The 13,386-nt window shown below is 39.3% G+C and overlaps 1 protein-coding gene across 1 annotated transcript in view; it reads left to right on the plus strand.

The window, feature by feature from the left end:
• SCIN (scinderin) overlaps window positions 1-12,290 on the plus strand; it is a 47,591-nt gene extending 35,301 nt beyond the window's left edge. The window contains exons 7-16 of the mRNA XM_005152889.3: window positions 1,214-1,302; window positions 1,502-1,717; window positions 2,796-2,917; window positions 3,107-3,197; window positions 5,650-5,820; window positions 6,318-6,495; window positions 6,975-7,096; window positions 8,795-8,872; window positions 10,072-10,132; window positions 11,095-12,290. Coding sequence (XP_005152946.2) covers window positions 1,214-1,302; window positions 1,502-1,717; window positions 2,796-2,917; window positions 3,107-3,197; window positions 5,650-5,820; window positions 6,318-6,495; window positions 6,975-7,096; window positions 8,795-8,872; window positions 10,072-10,132; window positions 11,095-11,228 — 1,262 coding nt within the window. The 3' untranslated portion in view covers window positions 11,229-12,290. The remainder of the gene's footprint in view (window positions 1-1,213; window positions 1,303-1,501; window positions 1,718-2,795; window positions 2,918-3,106; window positions 3,198-5,649; window positions 5,821-6,317; window positions 6,496-6,974; window positions 7,097-8,794; window positions 8,873-10,071; window positions 10,133-11,094) is intronic.
• The last annotated feature ends 1,096 nt before the right edge of the window (window positions 12,291-13,386 follow it).

Below are 13,386 nucleotides of genomic sequence, written 5' to 3' on the forward strand. Positions count from 1 at the left end.
TACACCTTGCAGCTGGATTGTTGTGGCGCTGCCATTGCCTCCAGTGCTGAGTATCTCCCCTTTTTCATCTGAGGCCACTGTATTATTCTGTGACATTTGCATTTGTTTTTACCATGTGAATAGAAAATTATTAATTGATGCATTGGTCAAACTGCTGAAGTCAGTCCAGGAAGAGGCGTAAGCATTTTTGTTGAAACTTCATTTGCAGTTAGGGAAGCATCCTTTAAAAGAGAGTGTTTTGGGAGCATTATGCTCAGATGGGCTAATGTCTACCTGATCCCTTGATTCCTGGTTTTTACTCTCTACATGACAGCTTCAAGAAGAACCAAACCAATAGGATCAGGCATAAAAGAAATAAAATACTATTTAGGCCCTTTGAATGTGAACCTATTGGCTCCTCCATGCATCCTCACTGTGCTACTGCTGGTAAAAATAATGTGTAACGATAATGACTCACATTAGTCTATGAGTCTCACCCTTGCACTGGGAGGCTGCAGTTATCATCTCTGCTGGAAATCTTCAGACCACTAAGCTGAGGAGTGTGAATTGCTTTTCTAATAATCTCATTCAGAATGGAATACAATGAATAGCTCATAAGAGCATCTTATTAGACTAAGAGGTCTTTGCAGTATAGTAATTGACAGCCAGCTGGGACACAGACCTGACAGACAATATCATCCCACAGAGATTTCCTGAGGTGTCTAACACTGAGCAAGGCTGAAAAAGGAGCAACGGGTGGGGAAGGGTGGTGGAAATTGCACAACCCAGCCAGCCAAAGTGGGAGTTGCTTTTACTCAGACTGTGGCACTGCCTGAGGAAGTAAAGGCAGTTCTGGACAGCAGCTTTATTTACCACATTGCAGCCCAGTAAGGAAAATATTCAGAGAATAACAGCGGGGTGTTCTTGTACCTTGAACCAAGCAGATATTATAAACAGCATTTTTTTGGTAGAGGCCCACACTCTAAGAAAAAAATAAAATAAAAATAATGTCTCCATTTTTGTTTTTGTTTTAGCTGCTTTCAAAGCTGCTGTTTTGGACATTCAGCCTATGTGTGAATCTTCTTGCGCATGCTATGTCCAGCATTTGTGTTTGTTCAAGGCTTGAGGCAAGGGCAATGTCAGAGAGAACCTGGCTCAAGGACATCTTGTTTTTTGCAGGATCTGTGAGTTCATTACGCTTTCCCATGTATTGCTATCCTTCTGTTTTAACCAGGCAAAAATGCTAACCCACAAGAGAGAAAAGCTGCCATGAAGAATGCTGAACAATTCATACAGCAGATGAATTATCCTGCCAACACACAGGTGCGATCTGTTTGTAAGATGACACCAGGAAAACACGAGCTCTGTTTAAAACTTTGGTTTTAAATAAGCAAAAAATATTTTGAGGGCTTGTAAGATATAAGGGCAGTATTTCACTCACAAGTAACTCAGAAAAGTTTCTGTTTGAGTAACTGTGTCAGTTTTGTTTTCCTCCCATTTCATGTGTCTTGTTTCATTTCAGATTCAAGTCCTTCCAGAAGGAGGTGAAACACCAATTTTCAAACAATTTTTTAAAGACTGGAAGGATAAAGATCAAAGTGATGGCTTTGGCAAAGTGTATGTCACGGAGAGAGTGGCTAAAATTGAGCAAATTGAATTTGATGCTACCAAGTTACATGAGTCTCCACAAATGGCTGCCCAGCACAACATGGTAGATGACGGTTCAGGGAAAGTGGAGGTAATTTTTGTGTTGTGTCAAATTGCATCCCATCTACCCAGTGTAGTCTGTTATGTGTAATGGGATAGGCTGCTACTCTATGTTTTGCCATTTATAGTGTTGCATAGAGTAATGCTACATTAGTGGCAGTGTTACTTCTATCATCAGAAAAGATACTTTGAAGTAGAAATCGAACCTCTATGCAATACCTGTTAAAGATGTACTTTAAATATGATCCTTAGCATAAGGAGAGTCTTCTGGCTTATATCAGCTTGAACTCTGGAATGGGAAGACTTGCCCTTGGAGTAAAAATATTCAGTTCTGTGTCTTTATGTATGTATCCAGTCTGCTGTCTAGAATAACCTTCTTTGTCCCTATCGTGTTTCTCAGGTAGCCTGGATTTGGAGAGAAAAAACGACTGTACAGTCTTTCTAGATCTATCCATATCCCACTGCAGGAATATCTTTGGCAACACAGGGCTAGTTTGGCATTTTAGCAACTCAGCCTGTTTAATACAAGTCTGCATGTTGGGTTTCTGGAAGAAAAAAAAGAGATAAATACCTACAGTCTCATTGCTATGTTTTCTAGGTTTCTAGGATCACACTTGAGATGGTCCGTAGGCTTAAGCCAAAACAGCTTTGATCTGCAGCATTTTTTTGATTTATAATTTTAGTAGTGTGTTTTTGGAGAACAGTTGTTAACTGAACTGGGCTGTAATGAATCAAATAGGAAGAAATCTGCATAGCAGTGTGCTATCTGACGGCAGTGTGGCTCTCCCAGATGATATGTTGTGCCATTCATGTCATATTGTCATCTTAAGATCTTAAAGTGAGTTCAACATAGCATTATGAGACGATCGTGTGGCACTAAAGCATCAGACAAAGAAAAGTGTACTGCATTGTCTTATTGATGGTCATTATTCATTCATTCAGTGGGTGCAGGGTGTATAGATCTACTTCATGAAGAATCCTTCTGGTTTTATTCCATAACACTTGGGAACAGAAACAAAGGTCACTCAAAGGGATGACACAGTGAATTGCTTCTTGCAGAGTCTCAGGATGAAGTGCAGCATACTCCAGTGATATCTCTGTTTCCTCAGATCTGGCGTGTAGAAAGCAGTGGCAGAGTTCCTGTGGGACCTGAGACTTATGGACAGTTCTATGGTGGCGACTGCTACATTATCCTCTACACTTACCCTAAAGGACAGATCATCTACACATGGTGTGTTTGGTTGGCTTTGCAAAAACCTCCAGAATGTGAATATTATTTTATGCTGACTTTAATGTCCTTTTCAGTAGAACCACATGTAAATGCAAGATTGTTTACTGTGCATTTGTTATGCAGTATAAGCTCTGGATCATTTTGAAACTGGACTTAACCGCTGTCTTTCTCTTTGTCTTTCTCTCTTAGGCAAGGAGCCCATGCTACAAAAGATGAACTGACTGCTTCTGCATTTCTGACTGTTCAGCTGGATCGGCTATTGAATGGTCAGGCTGTGCAGGTTAGTGTCTTTTGGATAAAATTCAACACAGCATGCAAAATATACCAATTTCTATAAGAACCGAAAGGAGGAATTAGTGTTTGAAGACTGGGAAAGTTAACTGCTCACAATCTGTATAAGTCAAGCACCATGGACTCCTTTTAAAGTCACTGGAGGTTCCTCATATGAATCATTCTTTCTGAATGTAGATATTCAGAAGAACACAGATATAACACAGCCTAAAACTGCCTTTTCTTTCCTTTGACTTTCACTGTCTAAAAATTAGGTTTTAGTCCTGCCTAGACTTATAGATGTTGTACATGGTCAGCAGAGACCAGATGATAAGATCCTTCCAGAGCAACTCACCCTGAAGCAGGTGTCTGACAGGGTGATACACCTGTGGGAGCTCCCCTGTCTCCTTTTGATTATGGAGGAAGCTGTGATGTTTAGCCCAGACAGGATACGTGACTTTGGGCCGAAACTGGGAGATAAGAAAGCCATGTGATACTGAGCAACCTGGTCTAGTGGAAGGTGTTCCTGCCCATGGCAGGGGGTTTGGAACTAGATGATCTTTAAGGTCCCTTCCAAACCTCACCATTCTATAATTCTATGATATGATGAACTGTATGACAGCATCTGGCTTGTGCCTGCCTTACTGAGGAACATACCTTGGATTTTCCCATTCTGTAGTGCTCGCAGCTCCATGAAAGCAGGATACACACCCTCACTTGCAGAAGGTGCAGGACACTGACAGCTAACAGGTGTGAGGAGATAAGCTAGTCCTAGCATGACTAGGGTGTGTGATGTTGTTTCATCACTAGTGAGGAGTGGTGAGTAGGCGGAGAGGTGAGAGGTCTCTTTTCACAGGAAAACTAGAGCTGTAAGAGAACAAGGGACAGAGATTTTCTAGGCAAAGTTCTGTGGTTGCCATTTTTTAATTACCAAAGTAAAAGGCTTCCCTCACTCACTAAGGTACAGTTAATCTAGTTGGAAGACTATACTTTTAGCCATTAATCAGTAATGATTTATGATTGAAATTAAATTAAGGAAGGATTAGAACACTTCTAAGCAATTACTGCTTAAAATATTCCTAACACGTGTACTATATTTGAACAGAGTCCAGCACAGTGTGGACCAGCCTCATACCTAAGGCCAGTACTAATACTACAGTAATAATAATATTACTACTCTCAACTGCAATAGTAATGTGCTTAAAAACTCTTTATTAAAACTGAAGGAGATCCATCTCAGCCCAATGGACACGATACTTAAAAACACTTTTAGTCTGAAATAAATTTAGGAATGTATATATGTGCGTATATATATGTATGTGTATATACACGAGCACATATGTGTGCCTTTGTATGCATGTACATGGCTACCTAGACTATATTGCCTGTGCTTAACGTCTGTATTAGCATTATTTGAAGGGTTTAAATGTACTACTTTGTGGTCACTAGATGGCGCAACAGTACAAATGACTAAAAAAGTCATTCCCTATTTGTTTTGCAAGAGTATGTTTCCTTCAGCTTTTTTTGTTGGCTTGCTTTGTTTTGTTTTGTTTGGTGATCAGTTTTTTTCCCCATCTGTAGAATCCTGCTGCAGTTTGGCATACACACAAGTGTATGTGTTCCAGGGTATCCTCATCAGGCAGCTATTGTGGTCTCTGCAGTAGAAACACTTGCTCCTGCTGCCTAGCATGACCACTGCTGCCCCACTGCCCCAAGCCTCACCAGGCAGGGCTAAGGGGCTGGAGCTCTCCAGTTCTCTGTTGGCTATGCAGCATCCTCATTCCCTTTTTCCTCTTTCTTTCTGAGAGCGAAAGGCAGGTAGCCGCAGCCCTCCCCCTTGACAGGTGGCACTGATATGAAGGAAGAATAAATAGTTTTATACATATAATTTTTATAGTACATTAACCTAAAAAATATCTATTCTTCATAGCTCATTTTTTTATATTGAAATAACATCTTTTACATCTGTAATATAAGTTTGTTTTTGTCATCTGTTATCTGCAACACAGATTTATGCTCATATTTTTCACCCTCTTGCAGATAAAATACACATAGAAATAATGAAAGGGATGAATACTCATTCTGTTCTGCTTAAATACAAGGCAACTAAACTTCCAGGATAGTTTCTCAGTCACTCTATAAAATGCTATGAAATGACAGTTCTTTTGAAAGAGAGTAATTTTCTCATTACAGTAGATAGCAGCCATTTTAATCAGCTAAACGATATGTTAGAATGTTGAATCTTGTCTTTGTGTCAGCATGATTGACAAAAAAGTCCCACAGATGCTCTAACTTTAATGTATCTGGAACTATATCTTTAGGTCTTCTCTGCTTGCCACTTCTCCCTCGTACTAACAAACTTCATATTAATGGCTAACATCCCCTGCACTATTCAACAAAGACCAAAAATAACTGCCTGTGTCCTTTCATTTCTTTTATTGCATTTCTTTACATATGTACAGATCCGAGTCAGTCAAGGCAAAGAGCCTGCACATTTATTGAGCTTGTTCAAAAACAAACCACTTATTGTCTACAAGGATGGGACATCCAGGAATGAAGGTCAGAAACCTGCTCCACCAACACGACTCTTCCAAATCCGCAGGAACCTTGCAACTATTACTAGGATTGCAGAGGTAAGGCCACCTGCTAGATAAATCAGCTGTTCTCCATGGGAAATGGTATAGCTGCCATAGCCTCTCCGACTAATCTTGTTTGGTAGTCACATCTAGTAGGAATGCAGAATTCCAAATCAAATCCACTGCCCTGAGCGACCAATCCATGTAATAAATCAAAAAGAATATGCTGTAACTGGCTGCAACCAATCTACAGCTTTCAGAGGAAACTGTAAGAAAACGTGTAGCGAAGAGTCAGCTGGCAAATAACAGACAAGAATCAGCAACCCTTATGATATAGTCTTTCCCACTGCCAAACAGTCCTAAGTTTTGCCCTTCAAGCAGGTTCCCTGTCTCAGGTTAGGTTCTGTAACTTATATCAGTATAAATCTAGGGAAAATTTGAAGGAAAAAAGCATAGCTGATTAAGGTCTATCTACACAGTTTATATACGCATGAAAAATAGTGATTACATTATTTGAAAATATGGAAAATTAAACAGTTTCTTTTTTGATCTAGGTTGATGTAGATGCAATGTCTCTAAACTCTAATGATGTCTTTGTTCTGAAACTGCCAAACAACTCTGGCTACACCTGGGTAGGAAAAGGATCAAGCAAAGAAGAGGAACATGGAGCTCAATACATTGCCAGCATTCTTAATTGCCAGACCACTAAGATTAATGAAGGCCAGGAACCTGGTTAGTATGAGGCCTATGGTTGCTAATAGGTAGCTAAGAACACAGAGCACTGCATGGAAATACAGCCTAAATGGGGTTTTGTGATCATACATATTTTGTAGCCAGAATTATATGCTCACTTTTTCCCTTTTAAAATCCAACCTGACATTTACTATGGAGATCCATCCAGAACTGGCTGATGCATGAGCAGTGTGATGCCATGGAAGTCTGCAGGACAGTAGTAGGAGCTGCAGAGGAATGTGATCCTTTCTTTACCGCAAGTGCCTAGGAGGGGAGAAGGACATAGTGCATTGCTCTTTCTAGGTCTGCAAGTGATATTTTCATTGCTATTTTGGCAAACTGTGGGAAGAACTATAGGAAAATGCACTCATCTTTGAGACAGCGCAGATATTGTTTGGGGATTCTTGAAATGTATCTAACAAGCTAACCCATCAAATATTAAATCCACTGCTGAATAAATTATATACTGTGTATTTCAGAGGAATTCTGGAAAGCACTTGGAGGTAAAAAAATGTACCAGACATCATCACAACTCTTGACAAAGGCTGAAGATCACCCCCCTCGCCTGTATGGTTGTTCTAACAAGACTGGCAGATTTATTGTGAGTATATGAGGGATACTTTCTTCTCTGTTTAATTGCATAGTTGGTGGTATATTTTGCTTTGGGAATCATCAGACATTAAATGAATCTGGGGATCTAGCTTAGTTAGCTTTGCTTGACAAGAGCTGGAGAATTGATGTTTCATGCTTTAAATCAATCCAAATGCAATGGATGAACAGAAGAATGAATAATGCAGAAGTCTGCACACAGAGCCTGTTCCAGCCAGGGACTAGAGGCCTGCAGATGCAAAAAGATGAGGTGTTTGCCCAGTTGAAAGCAATAGCGTTCTTGCAGAGCACTGCCAGACTGCTTTCACTGAGAAAGTGCAGGTCATTGCCTTGCCCCTTAATGTGTTTGATAGCGGTGGTGAGGAAATGTTCCTTGCCAAAAATCCCTAGCAGTCTGAATTTTTCCATAGAGATTTAAGACATAAAATTATGTGTCTGATGTACAAACCTATGCTTAAAAGGTAGGAAGACCTAGTTCCTTAGCAGAAATACCAAAAGTGTGCACTGTGTATTCGGGCTTTATTCCTGTATTATGGGAGGGCAACAGTGTGTCACTGTCTGGCAAGGAACTACTAATTTCTGGGTAGGGGACATAGTTTGCCACCATCTCTGTAGTCTCCTTAAAACACAGCCGATTCATCTGAAGAGGGATAAAACAAACAGGAACTTTTAATAAGGATTACTTTTTCATAAGAGTAGTAAAGTGAATTCTCCTAACAAGCTTCTAAAACACTCCTGTGAAATACAGGAACAAATCTCTCTGTAAATAGTGTTGTGGGAGCTATGCACTTGTTTAGTTTTTGTTTTAAATTCCCTCCAAATTCTGTGAAATCCCCTCTTTCCTGAAGCATTTTGCTAGTTAACAGAATCATCACTGTTAGAGTGCACCAGAAGAGGTGGGTCAGATCACTCTGACCTTCTGGCACTGTAACACAGGGTGGAGAAAAAGAGTGTCTTTTGCACCATCTGCTCACTGTCTCTTCAGCACTCCTACATGACCAAGCATAGCCACACCCTTGACAGTCCTTTAAAAGTAGAGGGCTGACCACTAGCTACATTGCTATCTCTCCTTCTCACACAGAATAGTATTAACCTGCTTTCCCATCTGCCTCCACATCCTTGGAAGAAGCAAATAGTCTGCATTTCCTCTGGGGACTAAGCTGTGAGATGCTTTAATCAACTAATTTCCCACTGTCAAGTGACTGGAAAACTTGATTGGGTTTATATTCCATCACTGAGCTCACCCACTGCAGGCCAATGCAGTTTCTTTCTCTTATTGATGAATGTAAGCTGCAGGAATACATCAGCTGGGATTAGCTGATTGATTTGTTTGGTACAAGGTGCTCTATGAGAATTTCCCTGTCGCCACCTTCTGTCAGACCTCAGTCCCAGCTTAACAACAGTCATAATTACGTTGTAAACCTCTGCCCCTCTTGAGGATATCCTATCAATCCTGACAAACTTTGAGCTGATTTTATAGGATATGCAATTATGTGATTTGTTTCCTTTCAGAGAAACACCCTTGACATATTCATCAAATCAGGTTAGGGCTTTATTCTTTAGGAGCAAAAAGAATTGTGCAACAGCTTCTAGCCTTACCCTCTTAAAAGTATCTTTGGTCTGTGCAAAATCAGAATATCTTGATAAATTATGAAAAAAAACCCAAACCAAAACATAATGTCCTTTTCAGATTGAGGAGGTCCCAGGAGAATTCACTCAGGACGATTTAGCTGAAGATGATGTTATGTTGCTGGATGCTTGGGAGCAGGTAAGCTATGTCCTTGACCATGCTTTTCATGGTAATGAGGATAATTTATTCCTTACCACCTAGATCATAAGATGGGAAGAAAAATAATCTTTTGAGAATGGAAGAGGGTTTGTTTTCTTTAAATTATACCAGGGGAGCTATATTTTTTGAGCTACTTGATGTGCTAGTGTGAACAGACACGAGTGATTTTCCAAGCATCATGTAGGATCATGGCAGGCACTCCCCATTAAAACCAATGGATGCTGCAAGAGTATGAGGCCCTGAAAGGCTCTCAGCAATATTCTTGACTTTATCAATAAGGTTTATTGATTTTTAAAAAAGAAAGTTATTGCATAAAAGGTATTCAGAAGCCACAAAATCCATTTAGCAGCAGCACCTACAAAAGGTTTTATTAGAGAAGGGGACAAAGACTAAACCCTTACACAGTTTTCTTCAGACGAACTGAGTGGAGGTTAGCAGAAACAATCTGTAATTTTCGCAGGTTCACTGAAAACTGAGAATGTTGAGAGCTTTTTAGATGACTTGTAAACTTACTTGGGGGTGCATAGAGCACATCTGGTTCTTACAGTATGTTCTCTACCCTTCCTCTTTCCTTGGGGGAAAGTGGGGAGGAAGCCACAGATCTCATCCTTTATTTGTGTTCTTCAGCCTAATCCTTAAGGAAAAAAAGGCTGATGTTTGTTGGAAATGAGAAGGAATGTCCAAGGTTCATGTATGAAGGAGTGATGGGACAAGGTGTGTGGAAGAGCTGGATGGAAAGTAGTTGGAACATAGTGACTCAGGTAAGAAGGAAGGAAGTCTGAGACACATAGTTGGTCCCCAAAAAGATCCTTGACAGGAAAAAAACCCAACCAACCAAACAACTAAGTGGGGACTGCAGGCTGAGGCTTCTGATTTCCTTGTGAGACTAGTTCTACCCTCTGAAATCTCACCACTCTCTTGACACTGGAAGTATGGACCTTTATGTACTGTGGTGAAGGGAACTCTAATTACCTTTTCTGTGGATTTTGGAAGATAGAACTACGATCTCTTGCAAGGAAAAAAATAATATCAGTTGTGGTTTGTGACAGCTGTGTTTCTCTGCAATCTTTTTATAGTGTATATTCTTTCTCCTGGTAGAATCAACTGTTTTGTACTTTACCTGCTGTATGCAACATCCTTGTAACAACATGGAAGCTATCTCTTTCCTCTGTTTGCAGGTTTTTGTCTGGATTGGGAAGGATGCTAATGAAACTGAGCGACAGGAATCCGTTAAATCTGGTAAATCAAATCAATTTGGAAGAATTTTGAGTGAAGTAGCATCAGTATTACTCAAAGAAGTGAAAAAGATGATTTAGAAGAAATATGTTTACAGTGTTTAAAGGAGTTACTGAGCTTATTAGGATGTAATCCTGAAGAAATTTTTTTTCTCCTTCAAATGTGCTTTAAAACTAATTTTATCTTTGTTATCTGTAAGCATATAAAGGATAAAATTAATCAAGATAGTATTATTAGGCTGCAGAGCTTTTTAAAGAATATATAGGAGAGCTCCATGAAAAGAAACTGCACTGAGAAGAAAAAGAATTGAAAAGGAGGTACCTACTGAGCTGTGCCCTATACTAATTTATACAAAGGCATGCCAACAAATCCTCAAGTCCTTCCCCTGCCACCCTTCACTGAGTTTAAATTAGGAGGAGGAAATTCCAGCTACAGAACAAAGCATGATAACTCATATGGTGTGCACCTCCTTGGAAAATCATATATTCTCCCTGGTGTGATTTCACAAAGCTGAGCTCTTCTGGCAAAGTTTGTTCTAAAAACACTTGCAGGTATTTCCCTGGAGCATCTGGGGTTACCTGATTGTGTTTCTGATCTGTGTGGATGTCACATTGTGATGTTGAGGGAAACTATACTGGCTTTTACATAAGCAAAGCAGGAATGAAGCTTGTGCATCTACACAGCACTAGCAGGGTTTTTTTTTATCCTATTCAGGAGCCAAATCCAGCTGTATGGCAATGAACTGATCAAAGGAACAATAACCCTGTTTCAACCTTGTGGAAAATTCCTTCATTGGCAGCTGGGAGAAATCAGCAATTACCTGAACATTTCATTGCCTTTGAAATAATTTAATTGAATACTGTGTTACAGTAGCCCTGGGTTCTTTCACTAGGGCTTTTAATGTATTTCTTATACCAAAGGAATTAACTAATTTATTACATGTTATATTTCCTCTTTGGTTTTAGCCAAACGCTATATTGAAACAGATCCTTCTGGCAGAGATAAGAGGACCTCCATTGTCATTGTGAAGCAGGGACATGAACCCCCAACATTCACAGGCTGGTTCCTTGCGTGGGACTCCAACAAGTGGAAGAACTGATCTATCCAAGGAGGCTCCAGCTTCAAGCCAAAGAATGATCAGAACCCAGTTACTTTCTGGTATTTTTAAGCATAAGCTTATGCAACAATATGACACCCCTGTTGATACGCTTTCCTGAGCTTTGGTGTCTTTCTGTGGATAAGGTAGAAATTGTTAGCACTGGAAAGGTTAAATAATAACTGAAAACTTGTCAAATGGGGTGAATGGGGCTTTTCTTGTAGTAAATGTGGAAAGTACTGCCAATGCTTTGTTTAAGCTATTGATTCTTCAAACAGAAGCTGTGGGTCAGTTTATTTTAATGGGCTAAAATGGGCTACAATTTGCCTTCACTTGAAAACCTAAATTAATCTAAACTAATGCCACAGAAATTCCTTTAAATTAAGGTCAGCATAACAGTGTGCAGAATTTGTCCTGATAAAGCAGTAATTCTACATCTTTTGCAAGGTTAGGAGTAAACCTGATTTACTTATTAGGCCAAAGTATTGCCACACTCACTCAGATGATGCCTGATCCAAAGGGGGAGATGGGTCTTACAGGGGACAAATAAGGGGTGGGTATTTTGAGAAAGCTGTGCTTAACATGTTTGTCTTTTTACTACATATGCATATATTTGGAGCTTTGGACTGAATGGTTGTAAGATTTTGAAGTCAACAAAGGGTTTTTTTTCAGGGACTGTCTAGCTCATTGTAGTGAATTTCTTTAGATTATGTCTGGGAACCACCTCCAGCTCCAGCAGGTCTTTTTAAGCAGGGCTCTTAAACACATTCCTAGAGCACTAGTGCTTTGATGTGGAAGCAGAAGAAGTGACAGCTTCAAAATATGTACTCTGCCTTAACCACACTGAACTTAAGCCATACTTTGTCTCAGTTGCCTTACTCAGCAGTACTCAGTACTTTTCCAGCATGCAGACTGCTCACCTTGTCAGGTGCAGAATGTGTTTCTAAGTACATCAAGCATGAGGAAACCCCTTGTTCCAATAGCATTCCACATCCTGGGAATTTGGAGTGAGTACACACCACAGAATGTAGCCTTTTCTCTCAGACAGCTTTTTTTTTTTTTTTTTTTTTTTTTATTCTGGTGAATTTAAGAGTACATTTTCAAAGTGGTTTTTATTTGTAATTTAGTCAAAAGAGACTACATAAGGACAAGTGGGAAAAATTCTGCTTAAAATCTTTAGCACTGCTATAATAATTTACCCTATAATGCTTGTTTTAAACAACAGTCTGTACAGTTTTATATCATGTCAATATGGCTTATTAATGAAGGCATTTCAGTGGTTTTATTACTCTTGTAAGCTAGGGTAGAAAGTGAAATTTAAGACATTTTTGTATTTTAACATGATTGATTTTGAATCTGGGTAATGCGAAAGAGTGAATTTAGTCTGAGCTTATAATCAATATCAACAACAAAAGAATTGCGAAGCTAAGAGATCAATTACAGGAGTTTGTTAGCTTTAAACATTTGCTTAAATTTATGCTGATATAACTGGGCTGTATCTGAATGCCATTTCATTTAAAATAAAATTACAAAACCCAGTATTTTATTTGCTAAGCTGATCTTCTTCTCTCTGACATCTTGTTGCTTCCACTGATATCTAAGCAAAGCTTCCTAAAAATCCTGGTAGGTACCTTCCTTTTTAGATGGACCATGCAATGAGAAGTTATTTGGTTTCACTTTGATGCTATTTTACCCAATGTAGCATTAACTCTTCCCAACAACTTCAAATGTACAAACCTGAGTGAAAATCATAGGACTGGGTGCTTGTTACCTTGGGATTTCATTTTTAGGAAAAACTACCATTGTTCTATCAAACTCGTTGGCTTTGTAACTTTCTGCCTACAAAAAGTATTGTCTATGAGAATATTTGATAAATCAGGAGGAAATGGGTGTATGTCTGTTTTTAAAGGATAGGTCTTGCTGTATATTTGTGAGAGTGAATAAGATGTCCTGCTGAAAGAACACAAAAACCTTTTCTATTCCTCAGCTACTGCACTTCATGCAGCCACTGGGCAGCCTGTAATTATCTGATGGTTGTATTCGAGACATACATATGATTCTTCTCATTTTTTGAAAGTAACAGTTATTGTAGCTTCTTAATCAAGGATTAGACAAGATTTGCCTTCCTTGTACATAACCATCTTCTGGAACACTGTGGGCT

This window comes from Melopsittacus undulatus, chromosome 1 (assembly GCF_012275295.1).
Source record: "Melopsittacus undulatus isolate bMelUnd1 chromosome 1, bMelUnd1.mat.Z, whole genome shotgun sequence".
Taxonomy (NCBI): Eukaryota; Metazoa; Chordata; class Aves; order Psittaciformes; family Psittaculidae; genus Melopsittacus; species Melopsittacus undulatus.